Genomic DNA, 25117 nt, shown 5'->3' with positions numbered 1-25117 from the left:
TGATGGTTGTTAATTTGATGTTATTGCATTGTGATATTAATTAGAAGAGGTTTGGTAAGTATAAAATTGAAAAGCTAAAATCAATTTAACATCTTAATTAAATACAAATTTGTTATCGTGTCGGGTCTTTATAATACCCAAGGTACTCCGAGTAGAATGCATCATAAAACCTCAAGGTGTCGCATTGAACGAGGTAAGCAACCTTGGTGGTATACCAAAGACCTGTTGACCATTGTCTATATCTGCAAAATCTACATTCAGAGATGTTTTAAGTACAATTATGAAATATGTGGAAGACTTAATTATATTTATCTCAATTTGGGTAATTTGGCACGTTGTGCTCTAAGAAACTGAACGTTTTATGTAAAATGTCAAGTATTATGTCACGTCTTATGTCATGTTTTATGTCAAATGCCACGTATTATGTCACGTTTTTATGTCAAATATCACGTTTTATGCCACGTAGCGTCTTTACGTCAGATTTTTAGCTGAGATAAGTATCATCAGAGACAAGCTTAACATCATCAGAGCGCGACATTTCACATAAAACGTGACATAGCGTACGGTTCAAGCAGCGAAGGTCAAAGGTAAAAGTACGCCGAAGTAGCTTACCTTCTACTGAGGAAAACGTACATCTCATTGTCAAGTAGCTGCAATAAGAAACACTAAGTTACTGATTCCGGAAAGATGGATGGACTGTAAGTACAAACATCTTGATTATTTCCTTAGGCAGAAGCTTACTGGACATGGATCTTTTAGGGCTTATCTTTTCAGGTTCACAAGAGTAGTCAACGAGAATTATTTGTACTGATGAACACTACGTCACAGTATAGTGCGATATGATGACCGAAAGAAGCCTGCTTGTAAGAGAGCTGAGGGGCCGATTTCGGTCAGTCATAGCAAGCTGCATAGCTTCATGCAGCTTGACATGAAGCAGGAGCCCAAGACAGAGAGATAAGCGAGTTCGAAAAGTAGGTAAGCGTGAGAAATAGCCCCCAAGGGAGATGAGAGAAATGTGAACATGACATGTGTAATAATATAAAAGAAGATAGACGTCATGCCGAAGTTAAGCTCAAACCTGAGCGTTCGAACGATAACCCATGGTCAAGGAGGGTGTATTTTAACAGGTAGGCATCTGAAACTGAACATTTTTATACTCCCATCATAAAAGATAAAAAAAGGTAACCCAATAATTATATGTTGCCTGATGTTGTTTATGTTGAGTTTTTTCATGAGAAAATGCTGTTAATAATGTGGAATGTAGGTAGAAGATATATTAAGTATATACAGGGTGATACAATTAATGATATATCTACACTAAACAGACTAAAAATGTGTAAACTTCATTAAGTAGTCGATATAATGTACAAAAAAAAATAAATTAAATTTTCAATTCACTAAAAATAGTAATTAATTCATAAAGCAGCTTTCCACCAAATTCATCCTGTTCTGTATATTGTAAATGACTAGCTGTAAGCAGAGAAACAAAAATTTGATCTTTTAATTACAAAACAAATTTCGGCAGCTACGTTCAACAGAAACTGTAGTATAGAATGGAGATTAAAAAAATCTTTTTTAACAGAGTTTTATACAATTTACAACCAATATTTAAGTTAAATTAAAATCTCAACTAAAACACCCAGTAGACTCCCTCACTATATAGCTACGCATTGATCTATATCGATACTTTTCATTTTAGCTTAGAAAATATTTAATATATACATAAATTTTGATATATTGGATCACTTTCCATTTATTAACAATTGATTTGAAATAAATATTTCAATATTTAGAAATAACACAACACTTTAAACACATATGGTATTCGGCTAAGTGATACAAGATAAATCGGAATATAGCTTTTTTGTTTCTGGGATTATTAATCAAGACGTTAATAATAATAAGTTTTTCTTATTAGTATTATTATTATCTTTCTAATACCGCCAATGTAGCATTGTTACTTCATAGAAAATTAATTAGAAATATTAATAGTTTGTTATTAATAAAGGAAAACAATTTCTTGGAATAAAACGAGTGCTTTATTTCTGTTTTTATACTGCCAAAGCCTACTTATCTAAATTATAAGTAGGCTTTGGACCTCACTGGCATTTCAAGCACATTTTATGTTGAAATTGTAGCAAATGTAACAAATAAATTAAACAAATGTTTTAAAATGAGTAAAAATTGGTTACTAGAAAAGTTATTAGGACTGATCATTAAGTTACAGAACATTTTAAATTATGTGGCAACATGACAACGAAAGGAAGTAGGTTGGCACCATTGTTTAGTATGACCCAAGTTATAATAATTTTGACCCATTTGCTGAACGCGCCATCTCAAATATACAAAGCTCGTTCTGCCAAACGAGTTTTGTGTTTGACGATTTTTCCATATTTTCCAAGATGAATTTAATCGAAGAGCCACGTGTTTTGTGTTGTTTTACTTCTTCTTTTTCTTGTGGTGCAAACCAGACACAGTTACTGCTAAACTGCCTGTTACAGTCACGGCGAAAGCCGGTTCGTTAACAAGACCTGTTAAACTTCTTTTTTTTTTTGCTTTATTCACGTGAACACGTGGCACTACACCATTTGCTTTTCATCCTTCCAAGGTCAAATCTACATTAATGAACACTTCAGACCGTTGAATTTACTAAGAAAAAACGGAATATGGCACTCCGGGAGTGATCTAACTGGAGAAGCATAACTTTCTTATCGTCTACGCATTGAGCGATGGTTTTTAATTTAAACTATTTATTTTATTCCATTTCATTTGATTCGTCGATTTGATTCGTTTTGATACGATTCGATTTTATTTTATTAAGAAACACGCGTGGGACTGCGTTTACTACTCCACGTAGTGTGTGGTCACGCGGTTTGTCGTTACATTGCGTATCTTTTGTTTTTATTTTTTCACACCTCTGCGTGATCTATTGCACCGATCAATGCATTTCGTCCGTAGAGCGCGATAAGAAAGCTACGCCTCCAAAAAGAAACGTGGGATAGTCTATTAAGGAACTTATTTGTTTGAAATATTGGAAAATTCACACGTAGAGAGAAATAAAATGAGTTATATTGAAGAGAATAATGTTTAAATATAAGCAACTCAGATCCAGATTGGTATAGGTCAAAAGTTTACAGTTTTGACGTACTTTCCCATTTTATTGGATTGATAACTATCATTTCATAAAGTAATTTAAGTCTAGTTATTATTGCTAGAGCTGCCAGATCTTTTTAACAAAAAGAAAATCCATGTTTTTGCAAACGGAAGAGTGCTACAAGTCTACGAGGCGATTGTTCGAACGCTAATCAAAACTTGATTGTAATCAAATATTTAATTAAAATTAAATACGTCACATTTTGAGGTTAGTTGACTGATATAATTTACTCAATTTTATTATTTTGCGTTTTAATTTAAAATAAACCATAATTAAACTCTTTGTGATGTTAAGTTCATGTTTTTATTTACAAATCAATAATAATAATAAGCAACTTTTAATAATTTTGGCAGCTGCTGTGACGTATTTGATTGTAATTAAATATTTGATTACAATCAAGTTTTGATTAGCGTTCGAACAATCGGCCCTACATGTATGTGATTTTCGTTTCATTGTCAGCTATGCATCAGTAAGTGGTATTAGTAACCAATATACATGCATCGCATCTATATTCGTATCCTTAAAAAGTGTCCCTCGATTCAGACGGTGTCGGAATATAAATAAAGGTTTGTAAGCCGGTCACACAAGTGCTGATAATCAATGTTTTACGTAGTTCATATGGTACAACATCACTAATTAGTGATGAGAAATAAAGGTTTGGCTAAATGAACGAACGCTCTGTTGATGATAATATTTATTTGTAGGACCAAACATTTTTTTTACTTCTGATATTTTATGTTTTAGTATTACCGTTACTTTGGTATATAAATTAATTCAAATATTTATAAAATAAAGAATACGCAGAGGAGAAAAACAGTCTTTCACAATATTGGAAATTTTAATCTTTCCCTTCACGCTCTCCGTTGAGATTTATCCCAAAAATGTGAGGTTAAAGTTGAAGATCCAAGCTAGTGATCACGGTCTTTAAATATAAAGACTTAAAATTTCAACACACACTTCATTTTCTTAGTACTTCTACAACGTCCCTAGAGGGGGATACTAAATTTTGTAAACAAAACGAAGGAGACGTAATTATTATTTTTGATTTTCAAAAGGCCTTGGTTTTTAAGAAAACATCAACATCACTTGTTTACTATAAACGTACTATGTATGTCTATAATTTAGGAAGTCATGTCTCTGTGACATATAATGCTTCTATTTATGTACAGAACGAACTTCAGAAGCTCCCAACATGTTGTAATGTAAACATAGCATGGAAATAAAGAAGGAAAAAATAAGGGGTAGTTAGCCTAGAAAAGAGTAATAATTATTTAAATAATTATTATATATTCCAAATTGAATAAAGAACAAATAATTCATAGTTAGTTAGTAACATAGTTAATGTATACATTTTACATTAAACAAAGATTGAAAACTCGACCTAGTTTAAGTGTATTACACGAGTCTCAAATATCAGGTCGCTACGGTTGTTTAAAAGAAAAAAATCACGTTTAAAAACATAGACCTTCGCTGGAAAATAACACGGGGACTCGTGTCAGCAAAAAAATAAAAACTCGACCTTGGTACTACGATCGGAAATTGAGAATACGGGCTCATAAAAAACGAACGAAGCGGGCCAGACAGGGCAGTAAGAAGGAGGCACTTGAGAGTGCTCCACGCAAGAAGCACGGGCGACCGAGACAATACGCAGCCAGTGAGCGCGCTATTGTAACTCGACGGGGTAGTGTGACGTATAAGTGCCGGTATCTGGAGATTCGAAGTTCGTGATAGCGCGCGTACTCCAACAGACTGATCTTGAATTCCTGTAGGACTGGAGGCGTATTCATTAGCTAGAGCCTAAATACGCGAAGGTAACTAAGATCTATATACTAACCCAAGGAATATATAATAATACGGATTGTCCACCCTTTAATTCCTTGTTTTGTCTCTTCTCGTCTCCTTTCGCGCCTGATCGAATCATTATTGGTCATAACTGATATTTTGTTATCTTAGTTGTAGTATACAGTCTATTTAATACATTGTAAACTCGAAATTTGGTTTTATTGTTCTTCCCGGCCGTTACAGGTAGAGACTAGAAGATATACACATTTTTCGCTTATGCAGTTCTCCGGCTTCTAAAGCAAGCCCATAGACTCACTCGTTACAGGACCTGAGACCTAGAAGTCCTTAATCCCCTTTCTCCCAAATCTCCCTACCCTCTTGTAAATCCGCGAGGGCGAAACAAGTCAGTCCAGACTAGTGGGACCAGTAAGCCTTGCCCCGCTCGCAGGGATAAGTATCCCCTAAGAATTGTAGACGCATCCAAGGATATTGAGACAGGCGTCTTCTACATGATGACAGCAGCATTCATTAGAATGGTGACAGTAGGGTTCCCGCGAATATTATAATCGGTTCTCCAATTATTTACAGGGATCCCGCCCATTCATTAGAATGTCATGTGACAACAAAACACATAAATATCACTGAAAAGAGACAAAGCGTTTCATACATTACAGTGATACTTGGCTTGGACATCACAGGAACTTAAAGTTGTCAATAATATGGAAAAGTATTCTTACGTTAGGTTAGGTTAAACATGACTGGACACTTAACCAGTCTTCCACTCGATCTAAGAGGTCTATTGTGGCTCATCTCTAGGTTAAAGTTTTCCCTTCCGCCCAGCCTCGTTAACAAAGTCATTTATGGTCTTGAGTCGTAGGGCTCGAATTTTTTTTTTGCGCATAGAGTTTTAGTCATTCAGCCAGACTCAACATAGTAGAATAGGGCTCGAGTTGATAATGCTCAAATGTATTGAGCCGTATTCTATCCAAACTTGGGCAGTTGCACAGAACGTGTTCCGCCTGACAGAATCTGTCAGTCCGACTTTGTACATAGATAGGTTCTGGGCCTATGAATGCTTCTTTTCCCCCTCCCCTGGCAAGTAGGTCCGCTTTTTCCTTCCCTTCAATGCAAGTATCTCCAGGAACCAAGAGTAAACTTATTTTGTTACTTTTTCCGATCCGAATCAGATTCTGAAGACAATTCTAAACTAACTTGCGGGTTACCTGGCTGTCAGATATAATTTTATAAATCTATCCAAGTGTTCCTCTTTATTAGTTCCTATAGGTACATCTGTAAAAAATAAATTTCGCTTGGAAGATAGTAGAACGCTTACCTAGACTTTCACTAAGACGTAGTCCTTGTTTTCCCTCCATATATTCCAGCTCCAACTCCTTCATCGGTTATAGAGCTGTTTGTATACCAGTATTGATCTGACATTATGATTCATTCATTTTAATTGAGTCCCATTCGCCCCTTCCTGTAAATGACTTTTTGAAATTATACTTGGGGCACCATTTCCAACTCTGGGATATTTTTAATTATCTCTCCAGATTTGATCCCAGTATACTTTTATCCGGCTTCCTGGCGTCTTATCCGCCTTGTGCATGCTCCTACCATCGCTTCCTCCTTTAGTCATAAAAGCTATTCTTGAGGATCCAATGAACTAAATTGAAACAATTGATCACAAATTCCTAGTATCCGGCCACTCTTTCTTACGAAATGACCGAAATTTCGGGTATATCGAACGGGATGCAGAAAGAGCACCTATATTTTATCCCAGAGACTATGTTAGAATAATAACGGATGCCAGAAAAAGAAACAAATTTGTGGTCTATAAAATTACCAAAAAGAAACAAAACATGGAAAAATTAAATTTTTCTTGGCTGAATTTGCTATTGTTGAGACATCAAAAACCACCATGGTTCATTATAGTACAAAGAAACAAATTTTTTACTACCAGCACTGATATGGCTTTATCAAGAACCAAGACCCATAACCTCTTATATGGATACTATATAATCAGCACATGTGCTTTACCAGTCTGCATTCCTCAGCTAACTGCCCGGACAAAGGTCCTATATCTCTTATATAAGTTATAAACCGAATCAAACTATTTGAAAGTCTTTTTTAGTCTATTACATAAAAATAACTCAATATTTTCCTGTCACGCCGTAACTTGAGAACGACTTTAACGATTTCATTCATCTTTTTTTACAAGTTTTCTAATACTGTGTAGAAAGTTCTTACGAAAAAAAATTAGAAAATTGCACAGGAAATAATATAAATTTCAGAAAACTTAACGTTTATTAAATTTGGGAAATGACAGTTACCATGATTCAAATGTCGTACTGGGTAGTGAAGTGGTGATTATGCCCACCTGTCACGCGGTAGACCGTGGTTCGATTCCCCCCAGCAATCTGTTCTTCAGATTTCTATATTTATACGGCATGGAGATATGAAGGTTAAAAATATCCTCCATTAATAAGTTGGAGGCCTTCGAAATGTGGACATTGCGAAGAATGTTCCGCATTCTATGGACAGATAGGGTGAGAAGTGAGGAAGTCTTAAGAAGAGCAAATACTGAGAGTTACTCAACTTGATCAAGGTACGAAAAATTGGATACTTGGGCCATATTCTGAGAGGAAAAAATACGCAATCTCTCAAATAATTATCCAAGGAAAGATTGGGTAGGTACTATAGGTGCACGGCACTATAAGAAGAAATAATTAAACAATCAATCAAATTAAAATGAAATAAAAAACATGATGAAATTGAAAGGAAAATAGTAAAAGCCACAATTTTATTTTCCCATCCAAACTATTCCTTTGGATTAACGTCACTAAAACCGTCGCAATCTTAACGTGTATTTACTTTAATACACGTGTCCGGTTTTAGGTTGAAGTTAATGTGTTAATATAAATAAATTTTATATCAATCAAGATTAGGATCACACTTTTTGAAAATGAATTAAGTATGGCTTATACTGGTTCTGAGCGGCTCATATGTATAAACGACATATGACTGAAGATGAATATAAAAATAAAATGTTTTAGAATACTATTTTGGTATTTTACAACTACACCGTGTATACTGGAAAACATTTGTAAAATTTGGTCACCTATAAAAACAATTAAATTCTATAAATTAATTTCCCAGACGCAATAAATAAAACAATAGGCTAAGAAATTGAGCATATAACCTTAGCACATTTTATTCTTACGCTGATATTCATTACTAATGAAATTTGTAATAATAATCTTACAACTCTCAACATAAAAATAAGTACAGGACACTTAATTCAAACTAAAAACTAAATCATAAATTAGTGCCACAATCTCTCTAATCATTATCAGATCAATTTTTAGTCTTTAGTAAAATAAATAAATTTATCTTGTATCAATATAACTCCATTTACCTATTGACAGGCCCGATCTTTAACTTCGATCAGGAATAGCTGTATTCCTAGGTTTGGTGCCGGTAGTCGCAGCCCCTAATGCTGTATGGACGACTATAGCCGGTTGTCCCGGAGACGAGGGATGCAACTCGTGAGTGGCACCAGGAGTAAGGGTGGCTAGAGCAGCCAATAAGTCGTGGTTGATGATAGGTTCTCCTTCGGGACGGGGCTCCCAATCTAACGGCGGGGATGCAGGAGGTGAAATTAGGAACTGTTTATACGGGGCTGGTGGTTGCAAATTCGGATTTTTCACCGGTGTGACTGGCTGAGCAAAATAACAGGTTATTACTGACTCGTTGATTTTGTACTGGTGAAGTTCAATTCTCGCACTAGCAGCTGCATACGGAGTTTTGAAATTCACCCGTAATCTTCGGAAACTACGCAACCATTGGAAGGTTACATCTGGGTCGTACTTTTTAAATAACTCTTCTAAATCACGCTTTTTATCTAAAACAATTAATGGAAAGTTAATAAAACTCATTAAACATTGGTAATATTATGATAGTTCATCAGTGTGTAACGTACAGTTAACTCTATATCTGACACCTTAAAAACTTTCTGAAAAAATTTGAAAATTAGTTTGTGTATAATTTGACTTACAGATGACATAGTAATTTTCATCAGAAAATGAGTTGAATTAGTTGACTTTAAGCAACATTGCCGTACAATACTGTTTACTATGTAGATTGAAAGCAACATTGCTCTTTATGACACACCTTTTTTCGTAAATTGGAAAATAATACTTCTACAATATCGTTAATTCATTTTTTTTTAAGATTAATACATAGTCATAAATTAAGATAATATACAAATAAACTTCTATTTTTGTGGAAAAATATCTATATTTGGTGTAAAACAAAGACATAATTTGAATTTAGTGCAATAAATCGTTATAACATAACCAATTGAAGGGTTTAATAGGACCCTTAAACTAGCTGGGATAAATGAGTAGAATCCAATTTAACCTACGTAATATTTTTTCACCCATTTGTCACTAATGTATTACCACCATAATAATTTTTCACCACCAAACCAATCTTAATGGGAGCGATTCTGCTGGCTTAAGGTTCAAGCTAGCAGAATTCAGAAAAAAACTTTTTGCCGATGGTATATTTTTTTAAATAATTGATGGATTCGACCGCTACTTGATGGAAATTCATTTTATGTAACAATAAAATACTAAAAACTTTGTTTTTATAACTTCCACAACATTTATTATAAAATCTTAACACTACAGCTGTTTAGGCTGAGTGCCTTTCTCAAGTGATCTATTTTTGGCATGCGTTTACACTTTATAGTCTTTAATGAAATAGGTTGAGGAGGGGAGAACTGTTTGTCTCAAGTTGGTCATTCAGAATTATATCTGTGTTTTTTAATTTGTTAATGACCATAGATTGTAACAAGGATAGTTTAAGGCCTTTATTTTGAATGTGAAAAATTTGAAATTCGTCATTAAAAGAATGATTATGATCTAGAAGGTGAACTGCATATGTAGAATCTGTTTTTCTATTATTGAAAGACCTTTTATGTTCTGCTATTCGTTTATTAAAATTTCAGTTGTAATCAGTAAATACCAGTTTGACCGATGTAAGTTTTTGGGCAGTCGCCACATTTTTTTTACCCATTATTTAGTATATTTTTTTACCCATTTTTCACTAATTTATTACCACCCTAATAATTTTTCACCACCAAACCAACCTTAATGGGAGCGATTCTGCTAACTTAAGGTTCAAGCTGGCAGAATTCAGAAAAAAACTTTTTGCCGATGGTACATTTTTTAAATAATTGATGGATTCGACCGCTACTTGATGGAAATTCATTTTATGTAACAATAAAACACTAAAAACTTTGTTTTTAAAACTTCCACAACATTTATTATAAAATCTTAACACTACAGCTGTTTCGGCTGAGTGCCTTTCTCAAGTGATCTATTTTTGGCATGCGTTTACACTTTATAGTCTTTAATGAAATAGGTTGAGGAGAGGAGAACTGTTTGTCTCAAGTTGGTCATTCAGAATTATATCTGTGTTTTTTAATTTGTTAATGACCATAGATTCTAACAAGGATAGCTTAAGGCCTTTATTTTAAATGTGAAGAATTTGAAATTCGTCATTAAAAGAATGATTATGATCTAGAAGGTGAAGTGCGTATGTAGAATCTGTTTTTCTATTATTGAAAGACCTTTTATGTTCTGCTATTCGTTTATTAAAATTTCAGTTGTAATCAGTAAATACCAGTTTGACCGATGTAAGTTTTTGGGCAGTCGCCACATTTTTTTTACCCATTATTTAGTATATTTTTTTACCCATTTTTCACTAATTTATTACCACCCTAATAATTTTTCACCACCAAACCACCCTTAACGGGAGCGATTTTGCTGGCTTACGGTTAAAACTAGTAGAATTCCAAAAAGAATATTTATGATATACCACAGTGCTCTGCTAGGTTTTTATGAATTTATTACCACACCAGTAATTATTCACCCCTCAACTACTCCTTATAAAAAGTCAATAATTCTGTTGGGTTAATAATTAAGGTGATAAAAAACCTATTTTTACAATTTTACTGTACTCTCCTTGTAACTGAAAGTATAAATGGCTTGCCAGGTTTTTACTGAATTTTATCCACCCTCATAATTTTTGACCCTCTAAGCCACAGTTAATGGAAAACATTCAACAAGCTACGCATTCAGCTAGCTAAATGGGAAATCTTTTTGGAAATACAAAAGTGCTCTGCTAGATTTTTACTATGTTTTTACCAACCTAGTCATTGTTTTCTTAACTACCCTAATTAAAAACATTCTGAAATGATACTATGTGCTAATATTTATTTTTTAATTGTTTAAATATTGAAAATATGAAAATACTTTATTAAAAAAATTATAAATTTTAACTGTTTTAAAAAATTGACTCCGATAAATTCCTCTGAGAGCAAATTATCATTTACACTTGTCACTTGTCAGAAACGTATCGTGACAAATCCGCCGTAGTCTTAAAATTATAACCAGTTCTAAAAACGCTGTTTTTCGCAATGTTTATGTTTGTTTTAGTATAGCTTGAATTACTGAGGTAATATCGTGCATATTTATAGTTTTGTTTATTATATTATTGTTTGGTGTAGAAATAAGAATTATTATTGCTATGTTAGAGTGTTAAGAGACCCCGAATCGAATGTTGAGTGGCCGGTTAAACGTAAAAGAAAGCTGAGAAAAAGTGATGTTATCAAAAAAAAAAAGGGAAAAGCCCATAAGGGCGTTGAAATGCCTGCCAGAGTTACATGAATAGACTGCAGGTAAGAATTTTAACAGTCTAATAATATATTTACTTACATACAGATGTTTGATAGCTTATTTACAGCGTACTAGTTAAAGAATACTTTCTTTGTTTCAAAACGGACACTTATAATGGAAAAATTCAATTCAAATTAAAAAAAGACTGCAACGTGACCATAATGCAGATGAAGATTCTGTAGCTTTTTATTATAAAGTTCGGAATCAAGATAAGGAAGAACAGATGTCTCACACCGTTCTTCCTTCCCTGTGTTTTGAGCTTCCGTGGTATTGCCAGAGATCGACTCAGGAGAATTCAGGATTCTGTTAAAACTTTTGGAATACCACCTTCCGATGGACGTGGAAAGCATGACAATAGGCCCTCTAAAACCCCAGATGAAGATCTATTCCTTATACGACAACCTATTAAAGTTTTCAGGGCCAGGCATTGTCATTACTCAAGGCGGGATAATCCAGACAAAATGTTTTTTATCCGAGGAGCTAAGTGTAAAAAAATGCACAAAATGTTTTTGCAGGAAATCCAAATTAACGTGTTATATCATGTTTAATATATTGTTTTTACGAACGACTTCAACATTTCCTTTGATGTGACAAGAACAAACACTTTGTCAACGTTGTGATGAACTGATTTTAAAAATAGAAACTAGTAGTGATGAGATTATTAAAAATCAGTATTGGAAAAAGAGTTGCACTTGGTATTGGAAAAAAAGACATTATAAATTGGAAGCAAGAGCAGGTAGATATGGCTATATCGTTCGACTTTGAACAAAACCTACCATTACCGCTTATAAGAACTAGCGACGTATTTTTTAAAAGCCAACTGTGGTACTATGTATTTGGCATTCACGACATGGCGGATGATTCAGCATCAATGTACGTCTATACTGAAGATATAGCAAAGAAAGGGTCGTAACTTCTATGGTTTTTCATTATCTTAATCATAAAGATCTATCTAATGATCATTTAGTTATCTAGTTAGTTAGTTATTTAGTGATGGTTCTGGCCAGAACAAAAACCACGTTATGGTTTATTTACAATATATGCTGGTGCATTTTTTAAAGATTTTTAAAAAAATAACTCACATATTTCTCATCAGGGGCCATTCAATCCTTCCGAATGACCAGGACTTTGCCCTGATTGAGAAAAAAAAAGAGAATATGTAGTCCAGAAGATTGGGATGAACTCATACATCAATCAAGAGAAAAGCCATCTCCATTTAAGGTGGTCAATATGACTCCGGAAATTTTTTTCGATATAAATAAAGCATGTTCCCAATACTTTCTAAAGAGCCCAAGCGAAGTTTGGCTTACGTTAAAACGCGTAGTACATATTCTGGTCCATGGTCTCACTGTGCTCTTCGGAATAAGAGAGCATTGGCCAATGCTATAGACTTAGATAAGTTATATGAGTGTCCGATTGCTATTAGTCCTGTGAAAATTCAAAATATTGTATCACCATCTGCATTTTTAAAAAACACTAAAAGCGTTCAATTTTATCAAAAATTTCGAGTCACTGAAACGACACCAACTGTTGACGTTGATGAAGATGATGCTAGCAGTGAATGCGAGTCACTCAAATTAAAAAAAAACATACTATGTTGTCATCTATGTTCTGGTTAATAATATATTTGCAGCAAAACATGGGATTTCTTTTTCTATTTCAGTCAAAAACAGCCAGTGTCTCAGTGTTTTTCATTATTTTTTCAAAAAGTAAATACCCTTTTGGCACCTAGTATATTAAATAATATTTGTTTGTATATATCCTAATTTATAAAAATTAGAAAAACAACATTGGCTTGAATATTACCAGTTTATTAAGTTTTTATTAATTTCTGAAAATTTACTTTTTTTGACATTGGTGGTTTTTGAAATAAACCCTTCAAATTGTAAGTCTTTTTTTATATTTTTTTACCTATGTATTTCATTGTATTTTTATAAAAGTAGATAATATCTTACCTGGGGTGATAAAAACGGAGTCATGTATATTTGTAACAATAAGAGACGATGGCAAGTCTTCGAATTCGTCATCAGAATGTTGTTCTGGGCTATCAATCTCAGCTTCATTTATTAGGTTGGGATGTACATTTGGAAGACCATCTTGATCATTAATAATAATATCTTCATCACTTAATTCCCCATTACTACTTTCCGCCATTCTCAAAGGTGGATTACGCTAGAACAAAATTATGACAAAATTAAGATTTCCAATATTTTATCAGAAATGTTTACAAAATCTTGGATCTAGAAGCAAAATACAACAGGCGCGAAATTACGTACTTCTTATCTTATATTTTTCTTTTAAAAATCAGTCTACAAATATTAATATTTATGTATTATCTCATTACGTCTACAAAACAGTTAAACGACAGCGGCTTGTATTAAGATTTTTCTTTTATTTGGAATTATAAAACACCTCTTTTATAAAAGTATTTATAAAAATACAAAAAATACTTCAAACCAGAAACTCCTCTTAAAAGAAAATACAAATTCACAAATTACATAAAATTTAGAATAAATTTTAGCAGAAAAAATATTAATATTTTAGTCGTCAGATATATATATATATATATATATATATATATATATATATATATATATATATATATATATGTATATATGTATATATATATATATGTATATATGTATATATATATATATATATATGTATATATGTATATATATATATGTATATATGTATATATATATATAAAAAAGTAAACGTTAAATAGTGGGTTTGCAGCAATAAAAATGAAACGTGTACTCTTTTAAATTTTTATTCCAAGCTTTCGGACATTGGTTATGTCCTTCATCAGGGAGCTACAAATGTGATAATAAATTGTTGGTGTTGGTATAATTAATTAAAAATTGTTTCTACTTACAAACTTAACGAGGTTGTATCAACGAAGATGTGTTATAATGTTGATAAAATTTATCATAGTCTCTCATCTTTTTTAATATATAAAAACTATTTTTATGTTTAAAAATTTTTAAAAAAATTACTGTAAATACAAAAACACTTAATTATTCTAAATAAATACGTGACATTATTTTGACAAAATTCTTTCAAATGTCAATTGATAAATTATTGTTTGTGTTATTATTGCATTTATCTAGTAGTAACAAATGGGACAACATTTCATTTAGATGGCCAATATCCGTTCTATGATTCATTGTATTATTATTTTGGCAAATGTAGGCCATTTCAAGAAAAAGTCTTTTGGTGATGTTACTTTCCTGTTCTACTACTTTGATGTTATTATAATCTATCTGATGCCCATTTATAAATTTTTAAACATAAAAATAGTTTTTATATATTAAAAAAGATGAGAGACTATGATAAATTTTATCAACATTATAACACATCTTCGTTGATACAACCTCGTTAAGTTTGTAAGTAGAAACAATTTTTAATTAATTATACCAACACCAACAATTTATTAATCACATTTGTAGCTCCCTGATGAAGGACATAACCAATGTCCGAAAGCTTGGAATAAAAATTTAAAAGAGTCCACGTTTCATTTTTATTGCTGCAAACCCACTATTTAACGTTTACTTCCTTACGTTGTCAGCAAATACTTTTGGTTCATTATATATATATATATATATATATATATATATATATATATATATATATATATAATATATATATATAGATTATCTCCAAAAAATGGGACGAACCAGCTGACCCCAAAATGCCATTCCTATCCCTGGCTTCGCCCTAAACGTCTGTTCTGTTCTCTCAGAAACAACACTTGAAGCGACCGGTGATTTTGAAAATTTTATATTTTTGATCAAAAAATTTTATACTTTTGATCACGAGTGTCTGATTGAAAAAAGTCAAAATGCGTTTTAAAAATTAAGAGTGCAGCTTTCGTATGTAATTTTTGCATTTTGCATTTTAAGAGTTACGATAAGATCAATAAAATGTATCACTTCCATTGAGCGATCACTGTGAAATTTCCATTTAGCCTAATCTTCAAAAGTTAACTGAAAATACAGCCTCGTTAAAAGTTTTAAATTCACGAGAAATTAACATGCCACAACAATATCCCGAGGCTGGACCAAAACATTCACCTCAGCCTGAAGCCGTAGTTAAGAATAAACAGCAATGTTCATCTCAAATTTCGGTCCAAGCGGAGGATGGACAAGGACCACTTCAGGAAAATCGAAAGAAGGACGAAGGTCAGAGAGCACCCGCAGAAACAGCTAAAACAAAATAAGCTATGCTTATAAAAAATCCTGTCGAATAAGGATGGTCCAGGAAAGTCGCAAAACCAACTCTTGGTGGTGTACCGAACTGGAACACCTTAGGAAGACAGCAAGAACAGCTTTTAATACAGCAAAACGCACCAAACTCAAAGAGGATTGGGATTCTTATCAATCAAATCTCAGAGAGTTTAAGAAAGTCTGCAGACAATGACAAAGAGCTGCTTGGAGAACCTTCTGTGAGGAAATCGAAGATTTCCCGCAGGCCTCCAGGCTACAAAAAGCGCTCTCAAAGGACCCACATCGGCATATTAACGAAGGAAGATGAAAGCAAAACTTCCAACATTTGCGAAAGTGCTGAGATCCTGGTGATCCTCACTGAACGACTGACATCTCGCCAGAACAATGATTAATGAGAAAAGGGTAAGATGGGCCATATTGTGCTTCACTCCTTTCGAATCACCAGGTCCTGACGGCATATATCCAGCCCTATTACGGTGGGGACTGAAAATAGAGCCTCTTTAGCTCTGAGATATATTCCTATGAAGTAGAGAGAGGTACGTGTGGTCTTCATACCAAAACCAGATAGGATGGACTACACCCTACCAAAAGCTTTCCGACCAATTAGCCTAACATCCTTTCTCTTGAAAACGATGGAAAGGCTATGCGAGAGGTACATAAGAGATGAAGTTCTGGTCCATAACCCACTTCACCCAAATCAGCATGCATATACTTCAGGAAGATCTACCGATTCTGCACTGCATCAAGTAGTGGGAAGAATTGAAAGATCGCTGGATAATAAAGAATCCACACTAGTTATATTCTTAGACATTGAGGGAGCGTTTGATAAAACCACATTCCCAACCATCACTCAACAGCTCAATGTTAGAAATGACAATCTTCTTCTTCTTCTTCTTATGCCGTCCCCATTAACGGAGGTTGGCGACCACATTTTTAAAAGCTTCTCTGTCTTTTGCAACGTGGAATAATTCGTCTACAGTCATGTTTGTTAAGTCTCGAATATTTCGCAGCCATGACTTCCTCTTTCTACCTATTCCCTTTTTGCCATCGACTCTACCCTGCATGATGACCTGCAGAACCAGACTATATTTATCATTTCTCAGTATGTGTCCAAGGTATGCAGTCTTGCGTACTTTTATTGTTCTCAACAATTTTTTGTCTCGACCCATCCTTCTCAGCACTTCGTAATGACAATCACTATCTAATAAATTCTAAGAATACAGAGAAGGTCCTCTTCAACAGAAAAAGAAAAATCACGGGCTTAATACCCAAAAGGATTCTAAACTGCAATCTAAACTTTTCTGGCGAGGTGAAGTACCTTGGTATTACCCTTGACAGGAAGTTAACATGGAACTTACACTTAGATGGTAGAGCTAAAAGAGCATATATTGCCTATGAGCAATGTTGACGAACGGTCGGACACAGCTAGGGCCTTTCGCTCAGGGTGATCGCCTGGGTCTACACTGCTGTCATTAGGCCAATGTTAACTTACGGAGCTATTGCTTGGGTACCAAAAGTGCTACAGGCAACAGCAATTAGCAAACTAAACCATATTCAGCGAATGGCTTGCATAAATATAACGGGTGCTATGAAAACAACACTAACTGCTGAAATGGAGACAAACGTGGCAAATGCGTATTGCATATAAACCGATGGCTCCAAAATGGAAGAAGTCTCAGGATGCGGGATATACACCAGATCACTGAACCTAAGAATAAAGTGGGGTATAAGCAAAAATGCCAGCGTAGTTCAGACAGAACTGGCTGGTATCTCCATAGCCGCAAAAGAGATAACCCAAAAAGGTATAGCAGGGAAAACTATAATAATCTGCACAGACAGCAGACAAGCGCTACTAACTTTGAATAGGCCACGTGTTACATCAGGGTTAGTAATGGATTGTCACGAGTCACTAGCTCAAGCTTCGGATGGAATACCATCATCCTGAGGTGGGTTAAACGACACAATAGGAATAAAGGCAACCGCATTGTTGACCAATTGGTTAGGAAGGCGGCAGGCCTAAGACTCTTAGGACCTGGGGATCTTTTTAGTTGGTCGACTACAACAATCGCGGAAATTGTCAAATGTCATTCCCATACGCAAACCGTGAAACGATGGGAAGAATGGCAAGGATGTAGACTTGCCAGGGTAACACTAAATAACCTTAACAGAGCATCAAAAACAGCATCAAAGAAGTACTTGGGAATGACCAGCAAAAACCTACGTTTGACAGTTAGTTGGTTTTTTAACTGGTCATTGTCAATTAAGCAAACACCTTCACACACTGGGGCTAGTAGACACACCTCTATGCAGGAAGTGTGAACGAGAAGATGAAACGGTAGAGCATGTCGTATGTGAATGCCTGGAGTTATCGTTAATACGAGAGTACGCGTTCAGCGAGTCCTAGCCCACATCTGCTCACATAATAAAGATGTCTCCTGGTGACCTGTCCACGTTCCTAGAAATGAACTCTACAGATACAGACGCCACAACAATATTGGAATATACCGTAATAATGACTGATAATTTAGAAAGAATAAAGAATAATATATTGAGGTTCACTGGAGAAGATGGACTCTCCCTCAACATAAAAAAAAGTTCATGAAAATTAGTAAGAACAGCAACTAAAGAAACCCTAATAGTAGAAAGCAAGTAGATCGAAAGAGCAAAGAAAAAAAATTACTTCGGAACACTAGTAACAGAAAATGCTGGCTATACTGCCGAAATAAAAGTTGGAATTGAAAAATCATGTGCCAACTTTATAAAAATGATGAAGTTTCTTTGTAGTACAGATTTGATATCAGCCATAAAAATACGATTGATTAAATTGTATGTATACACTGTACTTTACTAGCAATTAAAATCGCGAACCCTAAATCGAAAGGCGATCAAAACATTTAACTCCTTTAACATGATAAATCACATTACAAACATCAAAGTGCTAAGAAGAATAAAGAAAGAAATCAAAGTTGAAAGCATAATAAAAGAAAGAAAACTGCAATATCTCGGACATATAATGCATGACGACAAATACAGCTAACCTAGTGGCTTACAATCCAAGGTAAGGACGAATCTCCTGGTTGAAAAATCTATGGGAGTCATATTTTGAGCTCAAAGCAAATATTTACAGCAGTTGATTCGAAAGCTAAAATGGCTATAATGATTGTCAACCTTCATAAAGGCACTTGAATGAGAAACACAAATATTTCCGACTATGAAATCACAGATTAAAACTTTGGAGCGAACTAGAGCTGCATTCAAAAAATATTATTATCTCAGCTTCTAATTTTAATATTTTTGTTTTTTATTATTGATCTCACAAGGTAAAAATTCCAAATATTATAATATACAATGTCAATTAAACATACTTTTTGCTATAAACAAAGATTACCATTTATACACTGAGTTAAATTTAGTAATTTACCCCTTTCGATGAAATATGTTGATTTAAAATTATATAGTTTGATACTGGGTAATTGATTAGTGTGATAAAGCTCAATAAATCCGCTATATATTAGACAGCAACAAAAGTTAAAAATTGTAGGCAACTTTATTGTCTGTTAGAGTTCACAAACTGTCAGTTTTGGACAATTCAGCTATGGCATACTTAAAATTACCTGAAAATTTAGACACCTAATTAATAATTTGGTTTGGAAAATGAAAATATCTCAAAAACTACTAAATTTGGAAATATTAAATAAAAATTAAAGTAAAATAATGTTACTTTCCGAAATTGACATAAAATACAGGGTGCTCTATATAAAATTACTGAGAAAAAAATGTACTTGCGTTTTGACTCACCCTGTGTTTGACATTATAAAGAAAATTAGCAATTTTAATCATTTTTGAAAATATTGATAATCAATAAAAAAAATGTGTAGCAATAGATCATTGTCATTGTACTTCTTTTTAATTATACAGGGAGTTAAAATTGTTATCATTTTCATATAAAATAGGTTATACCTTTGTAATTACTCTGTATAACATAATAAAACTTATGTTGTTGCGATGGGGAAGTAAAGAATATTTCGAATATAAAAAAAACTGAGTGTTCTATTTAAAAAAAAAAACATAAGTTTGGTTTGCCACTATGTTATCGAACACCCTGTAATATTCTAACTAATTTTGTAATATGGATCTCAAAGTTCCCTACAATTTTTGTTATTAACTTTCATTGCTATCTGTTATTATAGCGAATTTACTGAACTTTATCACACTAATCAATCAACCTGTATGTTTTGACCATTTTTAAGGGTACTATCACCCTCGAGAATACTAAAAATGACACATGGCACAACACATTAGCGTTGATTTATGGGGGCGCATTTGCCCCACTAACCTACGGACCACCTAAAAAGGGTGATCAAAGGGTTTCTGTCTATCTCATACCAAGATTTTGAATCGAGACACCGCGATGTAAGCGTCTCCTCTAGTTTGACCAGGACGTACGTGTCCCTTGCGTCGTGACGCGCAGATGCTACTCTTCTACTACTTGCTACAATTAATACGCCATATTTAAAAGGTAAGTGTTTTTCTTTGTACAGATAACATTAATGAGTTAAGCCAGGTATTTTCGTGATATTTAAATGAACTGCTAATTTATTCACAATCAAAATATTGCATTTTTTTCATTATTATTCTAATCATTTAACCAGCGCCCTCAATAAGTTTTAAACAAAACAAAAAGTTTTGTTACTAAGAAAAGGTGAAGTAAAATTCAATTTTTAAACAATTTTTTCAAATGTCCACCATTTTATTTTTTTTAAGAATTTTAATTTTTGTACTTTTTAAAATCCTTCTCAAAATTTTATGTTTCAGATTTGATATTCCAGAGATTAAGTGTCTACCATAAAGCAGTAATTTTTGGACAAAGAATTTTTGGCGCCATGTTTAAAACAGATGAATAAAAGAAAAAACCAGAAGAAAAGTTTTTTGTAATCTTCAAAAGTTTTATAATAATATAAAAGAAGTCTAATTGCCATGTATAATAAAAAAGATACAAAAAAAATTTTTAGAAAATGTGCCATTTTTGGCATTCTAGACAGTGATAGTACCTTAAATATTCATATCTACCTAAAAAATTATTAAAACGGTCTAAACAATTTATAAAACATTTTATCTTGTTTCTATTAAAATTCTGGAAATGGCAGGTAGTAAGTAAAGTAGTATATTATATATAAATCAGATAAAAAAGAGTTTTTTTTTATACTTTTAAACGATATTGTTGTTGTGTATTTTAAATTGTATTAATATTATTTTTTTATTAAAAGACATCATTTTAGTCCGAAAAAAAATACATTAAGAGATATAGTCACTTTGTTTATAAAATAAAAACACACATAATTTAAAAAAATGCCCTAGTCACTCCAAATTATCTGATTTTAAAAAATTCAACAAGGTTTGAATTACTGAGTGCTCTACTATATACAGTGTGACCCATTTAGATTGGAAACACCTCTATAAAATTTGAAGTTGTTAACCGATTTTAACCAAATTTTTTTTTAAAGTCATGTAATAAAAGGTCTATTGCGGGACAAAATATGAAATATTTAGTTAAATTTTCACGGCAGTCTACGATACTTTTTCTTCGTCGAAAATGGAGAATTTGTATTAGCGATTTTTTTAGAAAAAAAATTTCTACGCCACTGGATTTAGAGTGGCTTCAAATAGCTATAACAAAAATTTCATTAAAATATATTTATTAATAACGAAGTTATGACAACTTAAAATTTTAAAACTCACTAAGAAAAAAACTCTGTATTAACGTTAAAAAAAAACTCTGTATTAACAGAAACATGGAAACATAATTTTAGTTTAAATCCCAGTTGCCTTTACCAATCCACCATCTAATTGGATACATTTATCGTAGCGTTTATGAATATTTCTAATTACATTTCTTAGTTGTTGGGGAGTAATTTCTGCACATGCCTGTCGAATTCTTGTACGAAGTTCGTTTACGTCTCTTGCACGGGTTTGGTAAACTTTTTGTTTGATAACTCCCCAGAGAAAGAAGTCTAAAATTGTGAGATCTGGGTGGCCAATCTATCAACGGACTACCCCGGCCTATCCAACGGTTCGGATAATTTTCATTTAGCCATTGCTTCACGGTTCTGGCGTAATGAACAGGTCACCCATCCAACTGGATATACAAATTTAATCGTCCATTAATTGGGAGCTCATGAAGAGTATTCCACAAGTGGGTGTTTAAAAATTCTAAAAAGTTCTGTGAGTTCAAGTTTTCTTCAAAAAAGAAAGGACCAATAACTCGCTCGTTCAGTATACCACACCAGACATTGATTTTTTGAGAATACTGGCTTTTACAGTTTATTACCCAATGGGGATTATCTGTTGTCCAATAGCGACAATTCTGTGATGATACTTCTTCATTTGTAGTGAAAGTGGAAAGTGGCGGTAGACAACACGTTTTTTAGAAAATTTGGTTTGAAAGGTTTAATATTATTTACCTTAATACATCGCTGAATACTCTCTCGAGGCACATTCAAATATAAACTGGCATTAGGGTTATTTCTGATATGATCTAAAATGATTTGATCATTTCCTCTTCTTCTTTGTAACGGGTTATTTTTTAAAATTAGTTTTGATACTGCACCATATTCATTAAATATTCTATTTATTTTGTTTGCCGTACCACAACTAATATTAGGACGATCCACATGTCTGTCATTAAATATTGTACAAACTTCCCTGGCACTTCTATCGTTATCTCCCAAAAGACGTATAATTTCAATTTTGTCTCTCAAACTTAATCTTGCAGCCATGACACAAAATATTGTTAAAAGAATTTGAAGTAAATATTGTTGCAGATATTATGGATAAATTTATGCTAGCACTGAAATTGGTATGACACAAATAATGTCATACAGTAATATCGTTGTCATGGCAACTGAGATTTAAGTTGTAGCATGTAAAGTTAATAATAATGTAAGTGCGTTACTTGCATTAAATTTTTATGCTATTTTAAATTTTTGTCTAGTAGTGGTTTATTATTAAAATTATTTGAAAAATAATTAGTTTTATGGTTATCTGTTGATACAGGGTGTTCTTTTTTGACTCGTAGCTTAGTGAGTTTTAAAATTTTAAGTTGTCATAACTTCGTTATTAATAAATATATTTTAATGAAATTTTCGTCATAGCTATTTGAAGACACTCTAAATCCAGTGGCGTAGAAATTTTTTTAATAAAAAAATCGCTAATACAAATTCTCCATTTTTGACGAAGAAAAAGTATCGTAGACTGCCGTGAAAATTTAACAAAATATTTCATATTTTGTCCCGCAATAGACCTTTTATTACATGACATTAAAAGAAAATTTGGTAAAAATCGGTTAACAACTTCAAATTTTATAGAGGTGTTTCCAATCTAAATGGGTCACACATATAAAAAATCAACAACTTGGCACAATTTTCCTACCTTGGAAAATTTTTAAATTGTTAACAAATTATTGTGCAAAAACTATTATACTGATTGGTTCAAATAATTTTGTGGAATTTTAACATCTTAAAAAAGTTTTTTGCTAGATAACAATGTTGCCCATATAAAATAAAGGGTTTAAAAAAATGAGAAAAATGTCTGTTTTTGAAATTTTTTGATAATCATTGGTATTTTGTTATATAGGAATTGTTATTTTAATAAGAACATTGTTTTACTTCTGTTCTGTCACATGTTTACAACCAATTTGCTACTCAAATGCAAAATGCAGTTCTTTGTTAATTAATTTAATAAAAAATACCTAACATGTAAGATTTTTGAGTTATGATTTAAAAAATAAAAAAATTATGAATATTTTAATAATTTTTTTTAAATAGTCATTTGTAATAATCTTCTTCACTGGGATTTAATAGACATTAGACATCCCCAACATTAGGATGTCTAATGTCTACAAATAACCCATTAAATAAAGAATAAATAAACCAAAGGTGATCCTTAATCAGCAAACCTACCCATTTAAACCTATATAGTTCTAAATTTCTTTGTTTCCCTGAGCCGTATCTATTTTTAGATGGCCCCTTATACAAGAATTTCGCTGTTGTTTCTCAACCCTTTATTTTCTAGAAAATGCTAAAAGTATGGAACTGCTATAAAAGTAGGTTGCTGGTAATCACAATTTCAGTATTGGTATAGTGCGGATGGTGGTATTAAATTAAAAAGCGAAAGTTTGTGAATAAAGTTAGTTGATGCTTGTCAAAAACATCTTTAAACTACTTAAGTGTGTGGGATAGTATAAAAATGTCCAAATTCCAGAAACATGGTTGTGTTAACCCCGCGGATAGTGTTTGCTACATATGTGGTCAGTTTACTCCCAAATCTCAGAAAAGGACAATTAATAAGATGACAAAAGTAGATTACCATAAGTATTTTGGAAGTGTTATTGGCGATTAAGATCAGGACTGGGCTCCTCACATATGTTGCCAAACCTGTGCAACAAATCTAAGTAATTGGTTAAATGGCAAACACAAACTATATAACTTTTTGACTTAACTCTAATCATGAATAGTAGTATTAACTGTTCATGTTATCAATATCAAATTTTATTGTAATTTACATAAAGTTTTTGCATTATATTATATTCTGCTATAGCCATAATTCTTCTGCATCGTTCATGACATGTAGCCTTGTTTATACCAGTTATTATAAAATTATAATCCAAGGAATAATTGGCTTAGTTTATTATAATACCTTTTCTGTATATACCACTCCTTATTGCACTCTCCAGCGGAAAGTAGAATAGGATCTTAGATAGAAGATCACCTTGTGCTAATCCTGTTTATGTTCCGAGAAATTAAATTAAAACCATTCACTACGAACATATTAAAAACCCTTGAAAATTGTATCACATTGGAAGGGTATTAAGACCCTAAATTTCAGCAAAAACGATGTGATAAATCGCGTAAATTTAAATAATATACTATACAAAATAAACTTACCTTCACAGCGAAATAAGTTAGTCTTATGTCGCTTGCTGATAACTCGGCAATTTAAAATTGATTGATATCAAAAACACAACAAAAACACCTTCAATCTCTATACCACCAAATGTCAAATGGTCACGACTCTGACATGGAAACAAATGTTAAACTTGACAAATGACAAATGAAAATAATTCCATGAATAATTATTTCATTTTCAACAACACAATAATTGTAAATGGCACTAAATAAATAAACGAGCATTCAGATAAAAATAATATGAAT

General features: G+C 32.8%; 1 protein-coding gene across 1 annotated transcript; it reads right to left on the bottom strand.

Moving 5' to 3' along the window:
• Positions 1 to 8131: 8131 nt before the first annotated feature.
• On the bottom strand, positions 8132 to 24983 carry sra (RRM_RCAN_like domain containing protein Sra). The gene is made up of 3 exons (XM_072534523.1): positions 24851 to 24983; positions 13635 to 13851; positions 8132 to 8837 (listed from the first exon to the last, which is right to left on the bottom strand). The coding sequence occupies exons 2-3, from the start codon at positions 13831 to 13833 to the stop codon at positions 8371 to 8373; spliced, it is 666 nt and encodes a 221-aa protein (XP_072390624.1). The 5' UTR covers positions 13834 to 13851; positions 24851 to 24983; the 3' UTR covers positions 8132 to 8370.
• Positions 24984 to 25117: the final 134 nt, after the last annotated feature.

Source organism: Diabrotica undecimpunctata, chromosome 6 (genome assembly GCF_040954645.1).
Source record: "Diabrotica undecimpunctata isolate CICGRU chromosome 6, icDiaUnde3, whole genome shotgun sequence".
NCBI classification, from domain to species: Eukaryota; Metazoa; Arthropoda; class Insecta; order Coleoptera; family Chrysomelidae; genus Diabrotica; species Diabrotica undecimpunctata.
Note: the sequence above shows the minus strand (reverse complement) of the source record. Positions and strands in the feature narration are given on the sequence as shown.

Bases quoted from the DNA above. Each gene is read 5' to 3' on its own strand.
- sra (XM_072534523.1), bottom strand. From the start codon at position 13,833: ATGGCGGAAAGTAGTAATGGGGAATTAAGTGATGAAGATATTATTATT. The intron at 8,838-13,634 runs GTAAGATATTAT...TAATTGTTTTAG, and splicing joins CTCCGTTTTTATCACCCCAG to ATAAAAAGCGTGATTTAGAA.